At 46.6% G+C, this 14,527-nt stretch overlaps 1 protein-coding gene across 12 annotated transcripts in view; it reads left to right on the top strand.

Annotated features, from left to right (window-relative positions):
• Dmbt1 (deleted in malignant brain tumors 1) overlaps positions 1–14,527 on the top strand; it is a 68,001-nt gene that overhangs the window by 39,066 nt on the left and 14,408 nt on the right. For 7 of the 12 annotated variants that reach the window (XM_074078145.1, XM_074078143.1, XM_074078146.1 and 4 more), the window contains 4 exons: positions 461–496; positions 1,120–1,149; positions 2,643–2,675; positions 4,492–4,815. In XM_074078145.1, coding sequence (XP_073934246.1) covers positions 461–496; positions 1,120–1,149; positions 2,643–2,675; positions 4,492–4,815 — 423 coding nt within the window. Of the gene's footprint in view, positions 1–460; positions 497–1,119; positions 1,150–2,642; positions 2,676–4,491; positions 4,816–8,588; positions 8,628–9,519; positions 9,556–10,178; positions 10,209–11,687; positions 11,721–13,584; positions 13,909–14,527 lie in introns of all 12 variants that reach the window. The other 5 variants (XM_074078147.1, XM_074078144.1, XM_074078150.1 and 2 more) reach the window with 3 other exon arrangements.

The raw sequence follows: 14,527 nt of genomic DNA, 5'->3' as shown, positions 1-14,527 counted from the left end.
TGCAGGCATGCATACCTGCATGGCTGGCTCAGGTTTGATGGACCTGTGTGCTTGACTTAGCTCCCTTCAGAGGATGCAGTGCACTGTCTGTGCACCCATCTTGTGTGGGGTAGGCAGCCCCTTGAGTCTTAGAAGGTCTCATGCAAGAATTTGACCTCAGATTGGCTCCCATTTAGTTGAATTATTGGTCAGCGACAGAATGCAAGGTAGGGAGTGGAGGGTTTGGTTCAGTTGGGTCAACAAATCCAGAAATTTTCTCCCCTTGAGGTTGGGAAGGGGACAGGATCAACATAAACCCTTTGTAAGGCACACATTTCTAGCAGTGTGGGTAGCAAACAACCCTCACTCTGAGCAAGAGACAAGAATGATTGAATGCCTGACTTGCTGAGTCTATCCCTCCATGTTCAAGTTTTGCTTCCTTTAGTGCAATGCATCTGACCTGGCCTTCTCTTTCTCACAGATGCCACACAGCGTTCTACACCTTGGCCCCCAACAGGTGAGTGCTGCTACCTCTCTATCTGCTGTGTATTCCCTCTCCTTCTGTCCCTTCTCTGCTACACAGCCCCAGCCAGTAGCTACAGAAGGAAACCATGGAGGGTTCTGGCTGTCCCAGAAACTTTGGCATTCTCCTTAAGGGATAGAGGTGGCACATGCTGAGTGCACAACAGGCATTTGCTCATTCTCTCTGCCCAATGGGATAAAGAAAGTCCCAGCTCCTGACCTGGGTTGCTAAATGGCCCTTAGCCTGTCCTTTTGGTAGAGAATGAGGTACTGTCCTGGAACGTTTTTGCTAGAAAGCATTGTCTTGTTCAAGAGCCACAGGGTGGGGACAACAGACACTTTTTTGTGTCATATGCCCTGACTATAGATGGAGGGATTGTTTTGTAAAATGCGTCCTTCAGGAGAATCGCAGCTACCCTCTGGGAACTGGGCCACTTCATTTTCAATGTGGTGGACATTCAAGGGCATGGCTTCCTGTCACTGGCTCTCTAGAAACGACTTTGCTTCCCCAGACACAGCCCTTCTCCACATCCTCTGTCCTGATCCCAGATATAGGCTCATGGACCCAAGTGTCACCCAAGCCCCACCCTTCTAATCCAGTTTTATTTTTCCCTCCAGATTGGTGGCATCCAACAACTATTATCTATGGTAAGCATCTTTGGATTCAGACAAAGCCTCAGCCTTCAGCACGCTAAGCAACAGGTCTGGGGAATTTTCCTGGTTCTTGTGTGAGGTCTCTGGCCTCATCCAAGTCAAGAGTTTCCTTCACTGACCACTGATATTGTACTCTAAGGGAACTAGTGTGTCAGGTTGCTTTTTTTGTAAGTCATAGTACCCAAAGTCTTACCTAAAAATGAATTTATTGGCTCTCATATCAGGGTGTTTGTGTTGGATCAGAAACTTCAGGTACCACTAGATCCAGAAGATCCAAGAGTTCTAGACATTTCTGTGCCCACTGTTTGTGTGGAAGGCTTCTCCATCATCTTGCTTTTTGTGCATGGGGGAAGACAGCATTTATTGGCCCCAAGTCTGTATCTCCCCAAGAAAAAGAGTTCACCTGACCCCATAGCTCTGGCTGTTAAGGCCTGGGGAGACTCAATTGACCCTGTTGGCCACAGGTGCTTTCTCCAGAGCCATCTGAGTAACCTCATGGCCCATCTAGAGTTATATGTCTAATTCATATTTCACTGGATTGTGGGGGAGGAAGATGAGGTTCTTGTCCCTTCTTGAACATCATAGGATATAGCTTTTGTGGTTTTTAAAAATAGGAATGAGGGTTTCTGTTTCAATAAAAACCAGGGAAGGAGGTTGAGACACAGAGAAAGCACTCTTTAGCTCTGCTTTCCTTCTTATGCTCTCTGCTGGATCCTGGCTTCCATTTACCCTCGAACCCTCCCCAAGTAGAACCTTTCTCTCTCTGGTATCCTCTCAGGAGTCTAAGGCAGGAGTTCAAGGCCAGTCTGGGCTGCATACTAACAATTTGTCTTAAAAAAAAAGAAAAATAAATAAAAGAATCCACTTGATGGAGCAATCCCCAGAGTGTCCATATGTTACAGTGAAAATATTCTGTACCAAATATGGTGTAATGAGCTAACTACTCTCGCCACTTCTGGATATTACCTTGTTATCCAGACCTCTCAAGTACCTGAGAAACTCTGTAATAAGGAAGAGGACTTAGGGCCTCTAACATGCTAGACAGATGGCAGCCCTTTGTGCCTGGTTATTTTTGAGATAGGGTCTTGTTTTATGCCCTGGCCATTATGGACTGTGAGCCTCATTTATGCTTCCCTGTGTAGCTGGAAGATAGGCATGCATCACTGTGCCCAAGCCTTGGTTGAGATACAACTTATGAAAATTTTGTCTGCCTGACTTCAAATTGCAATTCTCTATGAATCTCCCCACCCCAGGGGCTAAAATTGCAGGCATGAACCATAGTACCCAGCTGATTTCTTTCTTTTCTTTGAGAGGCAGGGCTTTCTGGGGTATCATAGGCTAGCCTGAAACTATGCATCCTCAGCCTCAGCCTTCCAGATGAAGGATTCAAGTTTGCACCCATCGTCAGATCAGAGAAAGGATTTAGCCAGATCTGTTAAGCTGATTACAGTATGAAAATCCTAAAACATCCTCCGTTTACTTTCTAGATTGGTTCACGTCAACATCTCCAAGCACTGCAAGTGAGTGTCACATTTTCCACCTGCAGCACAGAATCTGCATTTCTTTGTGCTATTTCTTTCTTGTTATTTGTTTGTCTTGTTGGAGATTTGAACCCAGGGCTTTGTGCATTCTAGGCAGACAGTCCACCACTTGAGTCACACAATGAGCCCTTTGTGCTTTAGTTATTTTCAGATATTATTTCATGCTTTTTGCCCAGTGCCAGCCTGGATCACAATTCTCCTACCTCTGCTTCCAGCATAACTAGGACCTCAGGAGCTTGTTATGTCACCTGGCTTGCTGGTTGAGATGGGGTCTTGGTAACTTTTAGCCTTTCTTCAACTCAAATCAGAACACTCCCAATCTCCTCCTACTGAGTATGGGGGTTACAGGCAAGAGTCAAGGACCTGGATTTCTTAATCTTAAGCGTGGCCCATCATAAAGTTGAACTCACTCCTTACCCCCCGCCGGTTGTGCCAGCCACACTCTGTACCCGATCTTCACGTGCCCTCCTTGTCCCTCCTGCCAGGAGGATGACTTTAGCTTTGCATGTGGCCTTTTTCTGCTGCTTCATGTAATCGATGACATAAGGATTCTAGAAAGAATAGACTTAGAAGATTTTTTAAATTCAAGTGTCTCTGAAGCTTTGCAAGGAAGAATAGAGATTAATGAATGGATCATTTCACACATAATCACCCTTTTCTATATAATTGCACACTATTTATATGTTTTAAAAGCTTTACACTCCTCTCAAAAGTGATATGCCTATGTTATGTTTTAATAGGTTTTTATCAGGATCCTTTTTCTTTCTGTTGGCTGCTGGCTGCTGTGATCCCCTCCTCTCCCACAGTGGAACCTTTCCTATGTCTGGTGTCCTCTCCTGTCACCTTGGACAAGGGGCTGGGCTGAGTGACTGTCTATGCAGGAGATCAGAGCACTCACTGTGAGCACTATCACGGCTGAAGGTTCTTGTTAGCAGAGTGAAAGCTTACCCCAACCGTGCGTGTGCATCAGACTTTCATTGCAGTGAAGAGTCCATGAGAAACAGTTTAAGGTGGAGATTCATTTCACTCACAGTTTCAGTTTTCAGTCCCATGTTTTGTGCCTGAGTGAGGCAGAACATCATGGGGGAAAGGCCTGGTAGAGTAGGCCTGCCGATCTCATGACAGAGGCAGACAGAGAGAACAAGAGAGAAACAGAGGACAAGGGAGGAGGCAAGAGCGTGAAAGACTGAACATTTGTGAGAGTCAGAGAAGAAAAGAGAGAAAGACGGCCAGGAAGGGATGGAGGACAAGGTGTATCATTCCAGGGCATGCACCCAAGGAACTACTTCCTGTAGCTAGGTCCCATCTTCCAATAATGCCATTAAGACATTACTCCATTGATTAGGTCAGAGTCATGACGTCCCAGTAAGTTCTTAATATTTGGATACCTGCTGGGGCCCAAGCCTTCAACATCCAGGGGACAAAACCTATCCAAAACATAGCACTAAGGTCTTGCAGGAAGACAGAGATCATGGTGTCATTGACTGATGTTGAGCAGAAACGGCCATAAATTCACTGTTCCATCACCCTGTGGGCTCCAGTCTCCTGAGAGAGCCAAGGCTCATCAGTAACTCCACAGACTCCAGGAGGACATCATGAGATACTAGCTGAGGTGGGGACTGAAGATCCCATTATCTTCATGGTCCAGAACCCCTGGCCAGATTGAGAGACTGGAAATCAGTGTGTACAAGTCAGTGAAGCCCAGAGACACAGGGAAAGGTCTTTCTCACTAGCGAATAATACCTCACTATGACTTGAAAGCATTTTTGACCTGACTGGTGATTTCTCCCTCTAGGCACGGATTCTGGCTTGGCCCTGAGGCTGGTGAATGGTGGAGACAGGTGTCAGGGCCGCGTGGAGATCTTGTACCAGGGTTCCTGGGGCACAGTGTGTGATGACCTCTGGGACACCAATGATGCCAACGTGGTCTGCAGGCAGCTGGGCTGTGGCTATGGTGTATCTGCCCCAGGAAGTGCCCGGTTTGGACAGGGCACAGGATCCATCCTCCTGGATGACGTGGGCTGCTCTGGGTATGAGTCCTACCTGTGGGATTGTCCCCACCGTGGCTGGCGCATTCACAACTGTGGCCACCACGAGGATGCTGGTGTCATTTGCTCAGGTGGGCAGTCAAGAATCTGGGCTCTCATGGGTGTGGGCTTTGTTCTGGAAGAAAGTACTTGTATTTTGATTTCCTCACTGAGTGGTTTTTGTATTTCTTCTTTTCCTGTAGTCTTTTTAGTTTTTCACTAAGAGTCCATTTTAGTTCTTAAACACTCCTATTTGACACCAAGCCAAAGAGAAATGTAGCATGTGACCCCTACTGGGGCAGTACAACCACGAGTCAAGGAGAAAACTCTGGCCTCTCAGCTGCCTTTCCCCTTTGGGTGGGTGCTAGGTGAGAATGATAAAGCTTAAGATTGAGGGAAATACTGATATCACTGAGAAGAGTCTGAACCAAATGTTCTGATGGAGGCTGGAGAGGTAGGGCTTGCATGTAATCTGGCGCTCAAGAGGCTGAGCAGGAGGTCATCAGTTTGAGGTCAGTCTGGGCTACTTGGGAGAATTCATCTGAATAAACTGAGAATCTGGACATAGCTCAGTAGTGTAATACTTGCCTTGCATGCACAAGGTCATGAGTTTGAGCCCTAGCACTGCAGAAAAATGAAAAAGAAAAAAGCTCTTGTGAGGAAGGTTCTCTTCAGCTGATGCCCCCAAGGCCAAGGGCTCAAAATGGAGGCTCATTGGGTTGAACTGCATGAGGGTGTACATGCGTGTCTGTCTCATGTTTGGAGTGCCTTTGTTTTTGCCTACAGCTCCCTGCAGGGGACCAACTTCTCTGTGTGTGCCCCAAGTTTGATGTGGGGTATCTATCCTTTGAGGCCTAGAAGGTCTCACGCAGGAATTTGACCTGGAGCTGGGCTCCCATGTAGTGGAGTCACATGACAGTTATAAGTGAAAGGTTGTAGTGTGTATGTGGGGAGGGGGTTGGTTCAGCATGGTCATCCCATGCAAAAGTTTCTCACCTTGAGGTTGGGAAGATGACAGGTTCTGCTTGGACCCCCAAAATGAACATCTGTCTTAGAGTATTTTTGGCAAGTAACCCTCACTCTGAGGCAAGGGACAAACAGGACTGAATGCCTGCCCTGCTAAGCACCTTCCTCCTGCAGCCCATTTTGCCTCCTTTGGTGCAACGCATCTGACCTGGCCTTCTCTGTCCCACAGCTGCCCCACAGCCATCTACGCCCACACTCGGTGAGTCCTGCCACCTCTTCAGCCTGTGTGTTCACTCTCTCCCTGCTCTCCTGCACTGCTCAGCCAGTAGCTACAAGAAGGTAGTGAGGAGTGTTCTGGCTCTCCAAGAACCTTCCTCATTTTCTTTAAGGGTTAGAGGTGGGACATGCTGAGCGTACACCATGGATGCTGATTCTTGTCTGCCCCAGTGGATAAGAAATCCTGACTCCTGACCTGGGTTGCTAAACTGCACTTAGCCAATGCTATTGTGGCAAATGGAGGTACTCTCCTGGTCCATTTCCCTGGAAAGCGTTGTTTTATCCAAGAGCCATAGGGCGGAGACAACAGAGACGTTTGTGTCATATGCTCTGATTATGCATGATTAAGCATGATTATTTTGCTTAAAATGTTAAGGAGTCAGTCTTCAAGAATATGGGGGCTTTGAGGCAGAGATCAGAGGGATCAATTCTCCAGTTCAGAGACAACCTTTTATCGCTGTAAATGTACTCACCCAACCGTATTGTCCCTGGATATAATTCCAGGAGGAACAAGTGCAAAATGTGTTCTAAGCAAAGCCCAGACCACCAGAAAATATTAGAGTTCCTCACAGGACATCCTATTGTCAGCAGGTTTAACTTCAGCAGAGAGCCACATGGCTCCCCAGTTGAAGGAAATGGGCCCCTGCCTGTGAGCCACTAGAGGGTCCTATAGACAGTCTCTAGCCTCTTTTGGATGCAATCTAGGAGGAGTAATTTCTACCACTTGAAGGCCTAACATAATTCTGGTGGTGCCCCGCACTTGCTCACTTCTTTTCTGCCTCCTCCAGGTGCAAACCTTGTTGAAGAGTTAACCACAGTGGAAGCAGATAATATCCCCCATGTTCTCTCTTAAGATCACAAAAATCATTGCGTTGTAAGGTTAGTGTTGGCTCAGATGATCTTTCTGAAAGGTGTCCAGGATTTGGAACCAGTGTTTTTTCAGGATGTTCTGCTCCTAGTCAGCTTAGTTGTCCCATGCCTTAAGAGTGAGAAGCTTGGGCCAGGGCAGAAGCTCTGCTGACAGTAGGCTTGCTTAAACACTTTGGGTACCTGAATCTGAACTCTACTGAGCTGTTAGCCTCAGCATAGTCCAGGGGACCAACAATGACAAAACCTGAAGTTATGTATAGCCTGCATTCTGACATTAATGCAGATTGCAAATGAATCTATGTGGCCACCTCACCCTGCTCTGAAGGATGAAGAATAGGAGCTTTTATTCACAGTTAAATCACTTTGTGCCTGGACCTGAAAAGGGATGTCTGATGAGAGCTTCCAGCCTCTCCTGTATGAGCACATGGCAACAGACTTAGCCAGAGACTCAGAGGATTTCTCTTCTGCCTAGGGGCTCATTATTTCATCCCTTCCTGAGGTGGACTTTCTCACCTCAGGGCATCCATTTTCCTTCTCCTATGTTGAAGTGCTGGTGTATGGCTGGCTACATGCAGATGCACACGCATGTGTGTGTGGTGCACTCTTGTGTGTTAGGAGTAGGAATGGCTCTGGTTCCCTCATCTTTCTTGAATCATCCTGATTCACACACATCTGCTTCCAGAGAGGCCCAGGCAGGTGCCTGGGAAGGACATGATGAAAGTTCCTGGTGCATTTGTCACCACTAACCTGATTCTTCTTTGGTCCACTCTCTGGAGAGCCTCAGCCTCTGTCTCCAAATGGAGTCTGGACAATGATAACAGATGGGACAGTGAGGTCATGATCAGTGGATAAGGTGGGACGGTGAGGTCATGATCAGTGGATAAAGGGGCAGAGGTTTTCTAACTAAGAGAAAAAGTCTTAAACTGAAAGAGATGGAAGGGCCAGTGTGATGGTCAGAAGAGCCTTTGTCCCATTGAGGACCTGAGAAAGAGAAGCCTGTGCAGACACACAGACATGGAAATGTCATGAAGCTTTCCTGGTGCAGAAAACTTTTGGTTTTGGCCTTTTCCCTTCAAGTCTAATTTTAGCCTTTCTCTTCATTGCTATCCACTGGCACATGGCCAACCACAACCATACCTGTTCTCCATCAGGCCTGAGCTCACTTTCTACCTCTGGAATAATTAGGCATTGCAAATGATGGGATAAGGCTGAAGGTGGGTCCCTGCTGTACCAGGTCCATGTGGGCTGGGTGGTGAAGATGGAGTCTTTGAAGGCCAAGTCCTTGGTATGATACTGGGTTGGCTGGGAGAGGGAGGGGATGACCTGTGTCTAGTGGGATCCTGTGTGAGGAGCTTCTCCAGGTACTCAAGATGAGCCCTGGAGATCTTGATAATACTGCTGGGAGCTTGGATTGGAGAAGTTTTGAGGACCAGACCTGTAGTTGACTTTTCTGAGTTTGGGCTCCTGATCTTTAATTTTCTGATTGTAAAACTCAATAAGAACTAGATCAAGTGAACTTGGTCAATGCCACGCTGAGAACTGTTGTAACAGAGACTGCCATCCAGTCCTTACCCTGCAGTTTCCAGAGAAAAACATGTTCTCTCTTCATCACTCAGTTTAGTGGGAAGAGCTGTCCAGCATCCAAAATATAAACAAAACAAGGTCACGTGGCCTTGTCAGGCTGCCACCAGTACAAACACCTTCCCCAGTGAGATCTCTCTTTACATGTTCCCTTCTTTCCGTTCTCTCACAGATACAACACTTATTGGAGAATCAACCACAGCATCAACAGGTACTAAAGTCACAAAAATCTGTGATGTCTAGGATTATTGTTGAGAAGATCAAACTTTGGGCTTACAAGGAACAGTAAAAGATTATCTTCAAGAAGGGCCTCCAGGCATGGAAAACATGAGTGGAACCCATATTGTTTTGGGGGTCCTGCTCTGAGTCTCATCTCAACTCTTGTGGTCCCTGGAAGTCTAGCTGACTTGGCCATCTGTACTCAAGGCCTTGATTGCAAGATGGAAGCAGGGATATTTGACTGTGATTCAGAGCATATTAGCCCAGGTCATGGCTGTTGGCAGAGCCATTGCCATCTTGGTGACAGTCACATTTAAAGTCTGGAGCTGGTGTAGACATGTTAATGAAGTTGGGAAAATGAAGTATCAGGGATGAGTACAGGGTGCCCTAGGTTCAGGAAGGGTAGAAGCTCATAATCCATATGCTGTATGGACTTCAAACTGCATGAGGGTGGTTGGCCAATGGGATGTGATCTTGGCTACATACAAACCACATGACCTGGACCATCCACACAGAAAGCATCACTGAATGAGAAATCCGTGTGTCCTCTTTAGGAACAGATTCTGTTTTGGCCTTGAGGCTGGTAAATGGTGGAGATCGGTGTCAGGCCGTGTAGAGATCCTGTATCAGGGTTCCTGGGGCACCTTGTGTGAGGACAGGTGGGACAAATGCAGAAGTTTTCTCACGTTGAGGTTGGGAAGGGGACACGATCAATATAGACCCCTTGTAAGGCACACATTTCTAGCAGTGTGGGTAGCAAACAACCCTCACTGAAGGCAAGAGACAAGAATGATTGAATGCCTGACTTGCTGAGTGTATCCTCCATATCCAAGTTTTGCTTCCTTTAGTGCAATGCATCTTACCTGGCCTTCTCTTTCTCACAGCTCCCCCACAGAAGTCTACTCCTTGGCCCCCAACAGGTGAGTCCTGCTACTTCTCTATCTGCTGTGTATTCCCTCTCCTTCTGTCCCTTCTCTGCTACACAGCCTCAGCCAGTAGCTACAGAAGGAAACCATGGAGGGTTCTGGCTGTCCCAGAAACTTTGGCATTCTCCTTAAGGGATAGAGGTGGCACATGCTGAGTGCACAACAGGCGTGTTGCTCATTCTCTCTGCCCAATGGGATAAAGAAAGTCCCAGCTCCTGACCTGGGTTGCTAAATGGCCCTTAGCCTGTCCTTTTGGTAGAGAATGAGGTACTGTCCTGGAACGTTTTTGCTAGAAAGCATTGTCTTGTTCAAGAGCCACAGGGTGGGGACAACAGACACTTTTTTGTGTCATATGCCCTGACTATAGACGGAGGGATTGTTTTGTAAAATGCGTCCTTCAGGAGAATCGCAGCTACCCTCTGGGAACTGGGCCACTTCATTTTCAATGTGGTGGACATTCAAGGGCATGGCTTCCTGTCACTGGCTCTCTAGAAACGAATTTGCTTCCCCAGACACAGCCCTTCTCCACATCCTCTGTCCTGATCCCAGATATAGGCTCATGGACCCATCGTCACCCACGCCCCTCCCTTCTAATCCAGTTTTATTTTCCCCTCCAGATTGGTGGCATCCAACAACTATTATCTATGGTAAGCATCTTTGGATTCAGACAAAGCCTCAGCCTTCAGCACGCTAAACAACAAGTCTGGGGAATTTTCCTGGGTCTTGTGTGAAGTCTCTGGCCTCATCCAAGTCAAGGGTTTTCTTTACTGACCACTGAAATTGTACTCTAAGGGAATAAGCTTGTCAGGTTGCTTTTATTTGTAAGTGATAGGAACCCAAAGTCTTATCTAAAAATGAAGTTTTGACTCTCATATCAGGTGTTTATTGTTGGATCAGAAACTTCAGGTACCACTGCATCCAAAAGATCCAATACTTCCAGACATTTCTGTGCCCACTGTTTGTGTGGAAGGCTTCTCCATCATCTTGCTTTTTGTGCATGGAGGAATATAGCATTTATTGGCCCCAAGTCTATATCTCCCCATGAAAAAGAGTTTATCTGACCCCATAGCTCTGGCTGTTAAGGCCTGGGGAGACTCAATTGATCCTGTTGGCCACAGGTGCCTTCTTCAGAGCCATCTGAGTAACCTCATGGCCCAACTAGAGTTATATGTCTAATTCATATTTCATAAGACATGGTGGGAGGAGGATGAGGCTCTTGTCCCTTCTTGTACCTCATAGGATATAGGTTTTGTGTTTTTTAAAAATAGGAATGAGGGTTTCTGTTTCAATAAAAACCAGGGAAGGAGGTTGAGACACAGAGAAAGCACTCTTTAGTTCTGCTTTCCTTCTTTTGCTCTCTATTGGATCGAACCCTCCCGAAGGAGAACCTCTCTGTCCCTGGTGTCATCACAGAAGTCCGAAGCAGGAGTTCAAGGCCAGTCTGGGCTACATGGTAACACTTTGTCTTAAAAATAAAAGAAAAATAAATAAAAGAATCCACTTGATGGAGCAATCCCGAGAGTGTTCCTTATGTTACAGTGAAAATATTCTGTGCCAAATATGGTGGAATGAGCTAACTACTCTCACCACTTCTGGATATTACCTTGTTATCCAGACCTCTCAAGTACCTGAGAAACTCTGTAATAAGGAAGAGGACTTAGGGCCTCTAACATGCTAGACAGATGGCAGTCCTTTGTGCAGGGTTATTTTTGAGATATGGTCTTGTTTTATGCCCTGGCCAGTATGGACTGTGAGCCTCATTTATGCTTCCCTGTGTAGCTGGAAGATAGGCATGCATCACTGTGCCCAAGCCTTGGTTGAGATACAGTCTTATGAAAATTTTGTCAGGCCTGACCTCAAATTGCAATTCTCTATGAATCTCCCCACTCCTGGGGCTAAAATTGCAGGCATGAACCATAGTACCCAGCTGATTTCTTTCTTTTCTTTGAGAGGCAGGGCTTTCTGGGGTATCATAGGCTAGCCTGAAACTATCAATCCTCATCCTCAGCCTTCCAGATGAAGGATTCAAGTTTGCACCCATCGTCAGATCAGAGAAAGGATTTAGCCAGATCTGTTAAGCTGATTACAGTATGAAAATCCTAAAACATCCTCCGTTTACTTTCTAGATTGGTTCACGTCAACATCTCCAAGCACTGCAAGTGAGTGTCACATTTTCCACCTGCAGCACAGAATCTGCATTTCTTTGTGCTTTTTCTTTCTTGTTATTTGTTTGTCTTGTTGGAGATTTGAACCCAGGGCTTTGTGCATTCTAGGCAGGCAGTCCACCACTTGAGTCACACAATGAGCCCTTTGTGCTTTAGTTATTTTCAGATATTATTTCATGTTTTTTGCCCAGTGCCAGCCTGATCACAATTCTCCTACCTCTGCTTCCAGCATAACTGGGACCTCAGGAGCTTGTTATGACACCTGGCTTGCTGGTTGAGATGGGGTCTTGATAACTTTTAGCCTTTCTTCAACTCAAATCAGAGCACTCCCAATCTCCTCCTACTGAGTATGGGGGTTACAGGCAAGAGTCAAAGACCTGGATTTCTTAATCTTAAGCGTGGCCCATCATAAAGTTGAACCCACTCCTCAGCCCCCCTCATTCCACACAAACAACCTCTCCCGGTTGTGCCAACCACAGTCTGTACCCGATCTTCACATGCCCTCCATATCCCTCCTGCCAGGAGGATGACCTTAGTTTTCACTAAGGCCTTCTGCTGCTTCATCTAATTCAATGATGTAAGGATTCAAGAAAGTATAGACTTAGAAGATTTTATTTCTTCATTTATATCTGAAGTTTTGCAAGGAAGAATAGAGACATAATCAATGGATAATTTCACACAATCATCCTTTTCTACATAACTTCACACTACAGATATATTTAAAAGCTTTCTGATGCTCTTAAAAGTGATGTGGTTATGTTTGGTTTTATCCAAACATATCTTTATCAGGATCCTTTTTCTTTCTGTTGGTTGCTGGTTGCTGTGATCCCCTCCTCTCCCTCAGTGGAACTTTTCTATGTTTGGTGTCTTCTCCTATATGTGTTGTTACCTTGGGTCATAGCCTGGGCTGAGTGGATTGTCCAAGGTGGAGCTCAAAACCCTCACTCTGTCCTCTAAACATGGCTGTAGGTTGTTGTTAGCAGATTCTAAGCTTACCCCAACTGTGTGTGTTCATCAGACTTTTCAGTGCAGTGACAAAATGAGAGAAATAGCTTAAGAAGAAGATTCATTTCACTCAGTTTCAGTTTTCAGTCCATGTCAGCTGGCTGCATGTTTCAGGAGCCAGGGACAGAGGCAGAACATCATGGCAGAGGGGCCTGGTAGCCAGGCCTGCTAATCTCGTGAGAAGAAGAGACACAGTAAGCAAGAAAGAGACAGAGAAAGACAGAGCAAGAGTGTAAGAGATTGTATGTGTGAGAGAGACAGAGAAAAAGAGAGAGAGATCGGATCAGGAAGGGATGGAGAACAAGGTGTATCATTCCAGGGCATGCACCCCCAGGAACTACTTCCCCTAGCTAGGCCCCATCTTCCAATAATCCATCAAGGGATTACTCCATTGATTAGGTCAGAGTCCTGAGGCTCCAGTAAGTTCTTAATGATTGCATACCAGCTGGGCCCAAGCCTTTGACACATGGGACTTTTGTGGGACTCTTCCATTTCTAATCATAGCACTAAGGCCTTGCAACCCTATGGGGTGCCTGGACTCAGTGACCTAGGTTGGGCAGAAACAGCCAGAGTCACCGCTCAGTCTCCTTTTGGGCTCCTGAGAGAGCCAAGGCTCATGAGTAACTCCACACATTCTAGGAAGACCTGCTGAGATAAAGGCTGAGGTGGGGACTGAAAGATCCCATTATCTCCATGGTCCAGACCCCTGACCAGACTGAGAGACTGGAAACCACAGTGTACAAGTCAGTGAAGTCCAGAGACACAGGGAAAGCTCTTTCTCACCAGAGAATACATGATACCTCACTATGATTTTCACAGCATGTCCCTAAAGACTGGTGATTTCTCCCTCTAGACACGGATTCTGGCTTGGCCCTGAGGCTGGTGAATGGTGGAGATCGGTGTCAGGGCCGTGTGGAGATCCTGTACCAGGGTTCCTGGGGCACAGTGTGTGATGACCTCTGGGACACCAATGATGCCAACGTGGTCTGCAGGCAGCTGGGCTGTGGCTATGGTGTATCTGCCCCAGGAAGTGCCTGGTTTGGACAGGGCACAGGATCCATCCTCCTGGATGACGTGGGCTGCTCTGGGCACGAGTCCTACCTGTGGGATTGTCCCCACCGTGGCTGGCGCATTCACAACTGTGGCCACCATGAGGATGCTGGTGTCATTTGCTCAGGTGGGCAGTCAAGACTTGGGCTCTCATGGGTGTGGGCTTTGTTCTGAAAGAAAGTACTTGTATTTTGAATTTCTCACTGAGTGGTTTTTGTATTTCTTATTTCCCTGTTGTCTTTATAGGACAGAGCTTTCGTGATTTTTAAAAATAGTAATGAGAGTTTCTGTTTCAATAAAAACCAGAACAGGAGGTTAAGACAGAGAAAGCATTCTTTAGCCATAGCCCTGCTTTCCTTCTTTTTCTCTCTGCTGGTTGCTGGCTGCAATTTTCCTTCTGACCCTCCCTAGAAGGAACCTTTCCTCTTCCTGGTGTCCTGTCAGGAGGCTGAGACAGGAGTTCATGGCCAGCTGGGCTACACAGCAAGACTTTATCTCAACAAAAAAGAAGAGGATGTGAGGGCAATCTGTGACATCTGTCACCCCATTGATTGCCAGGGTTGATTTGGCTGATCGGGCTAGCTAGGCGGGTGTTCCTTTCCTCCCTTACTTATTGCGCCATGTGCGTCCCTCTCGAAGCTGTGTGCTCAGTCAAAGAGGACGACCATCCCAGATAGAGGAGGACCGTTCTTCTGTCAAGGGTATATGAGTAGCTGCACTCCACTGCTAGCTAGAACCTCCAAACA

The sequence above is a fragment of the Castor canadensis genome, chromosome 7, assembly GCF_047511655.1.
Source record: "Castor canadensis chromosome 7, mCasCan1.hap1v2, whole genome shotgun sequence".
NCBI classification, from domain to species: Eukaryota; Metazoa; Chordata; class Mammalia; order Rodentia; family Castoridae; genus Castor; species Castor canadensis.
The sequence above is the reverse complement of the archived record's forward strand: the minus strand, read 5'-3'. Positions and strand labels throughout refer to the sequence as shown.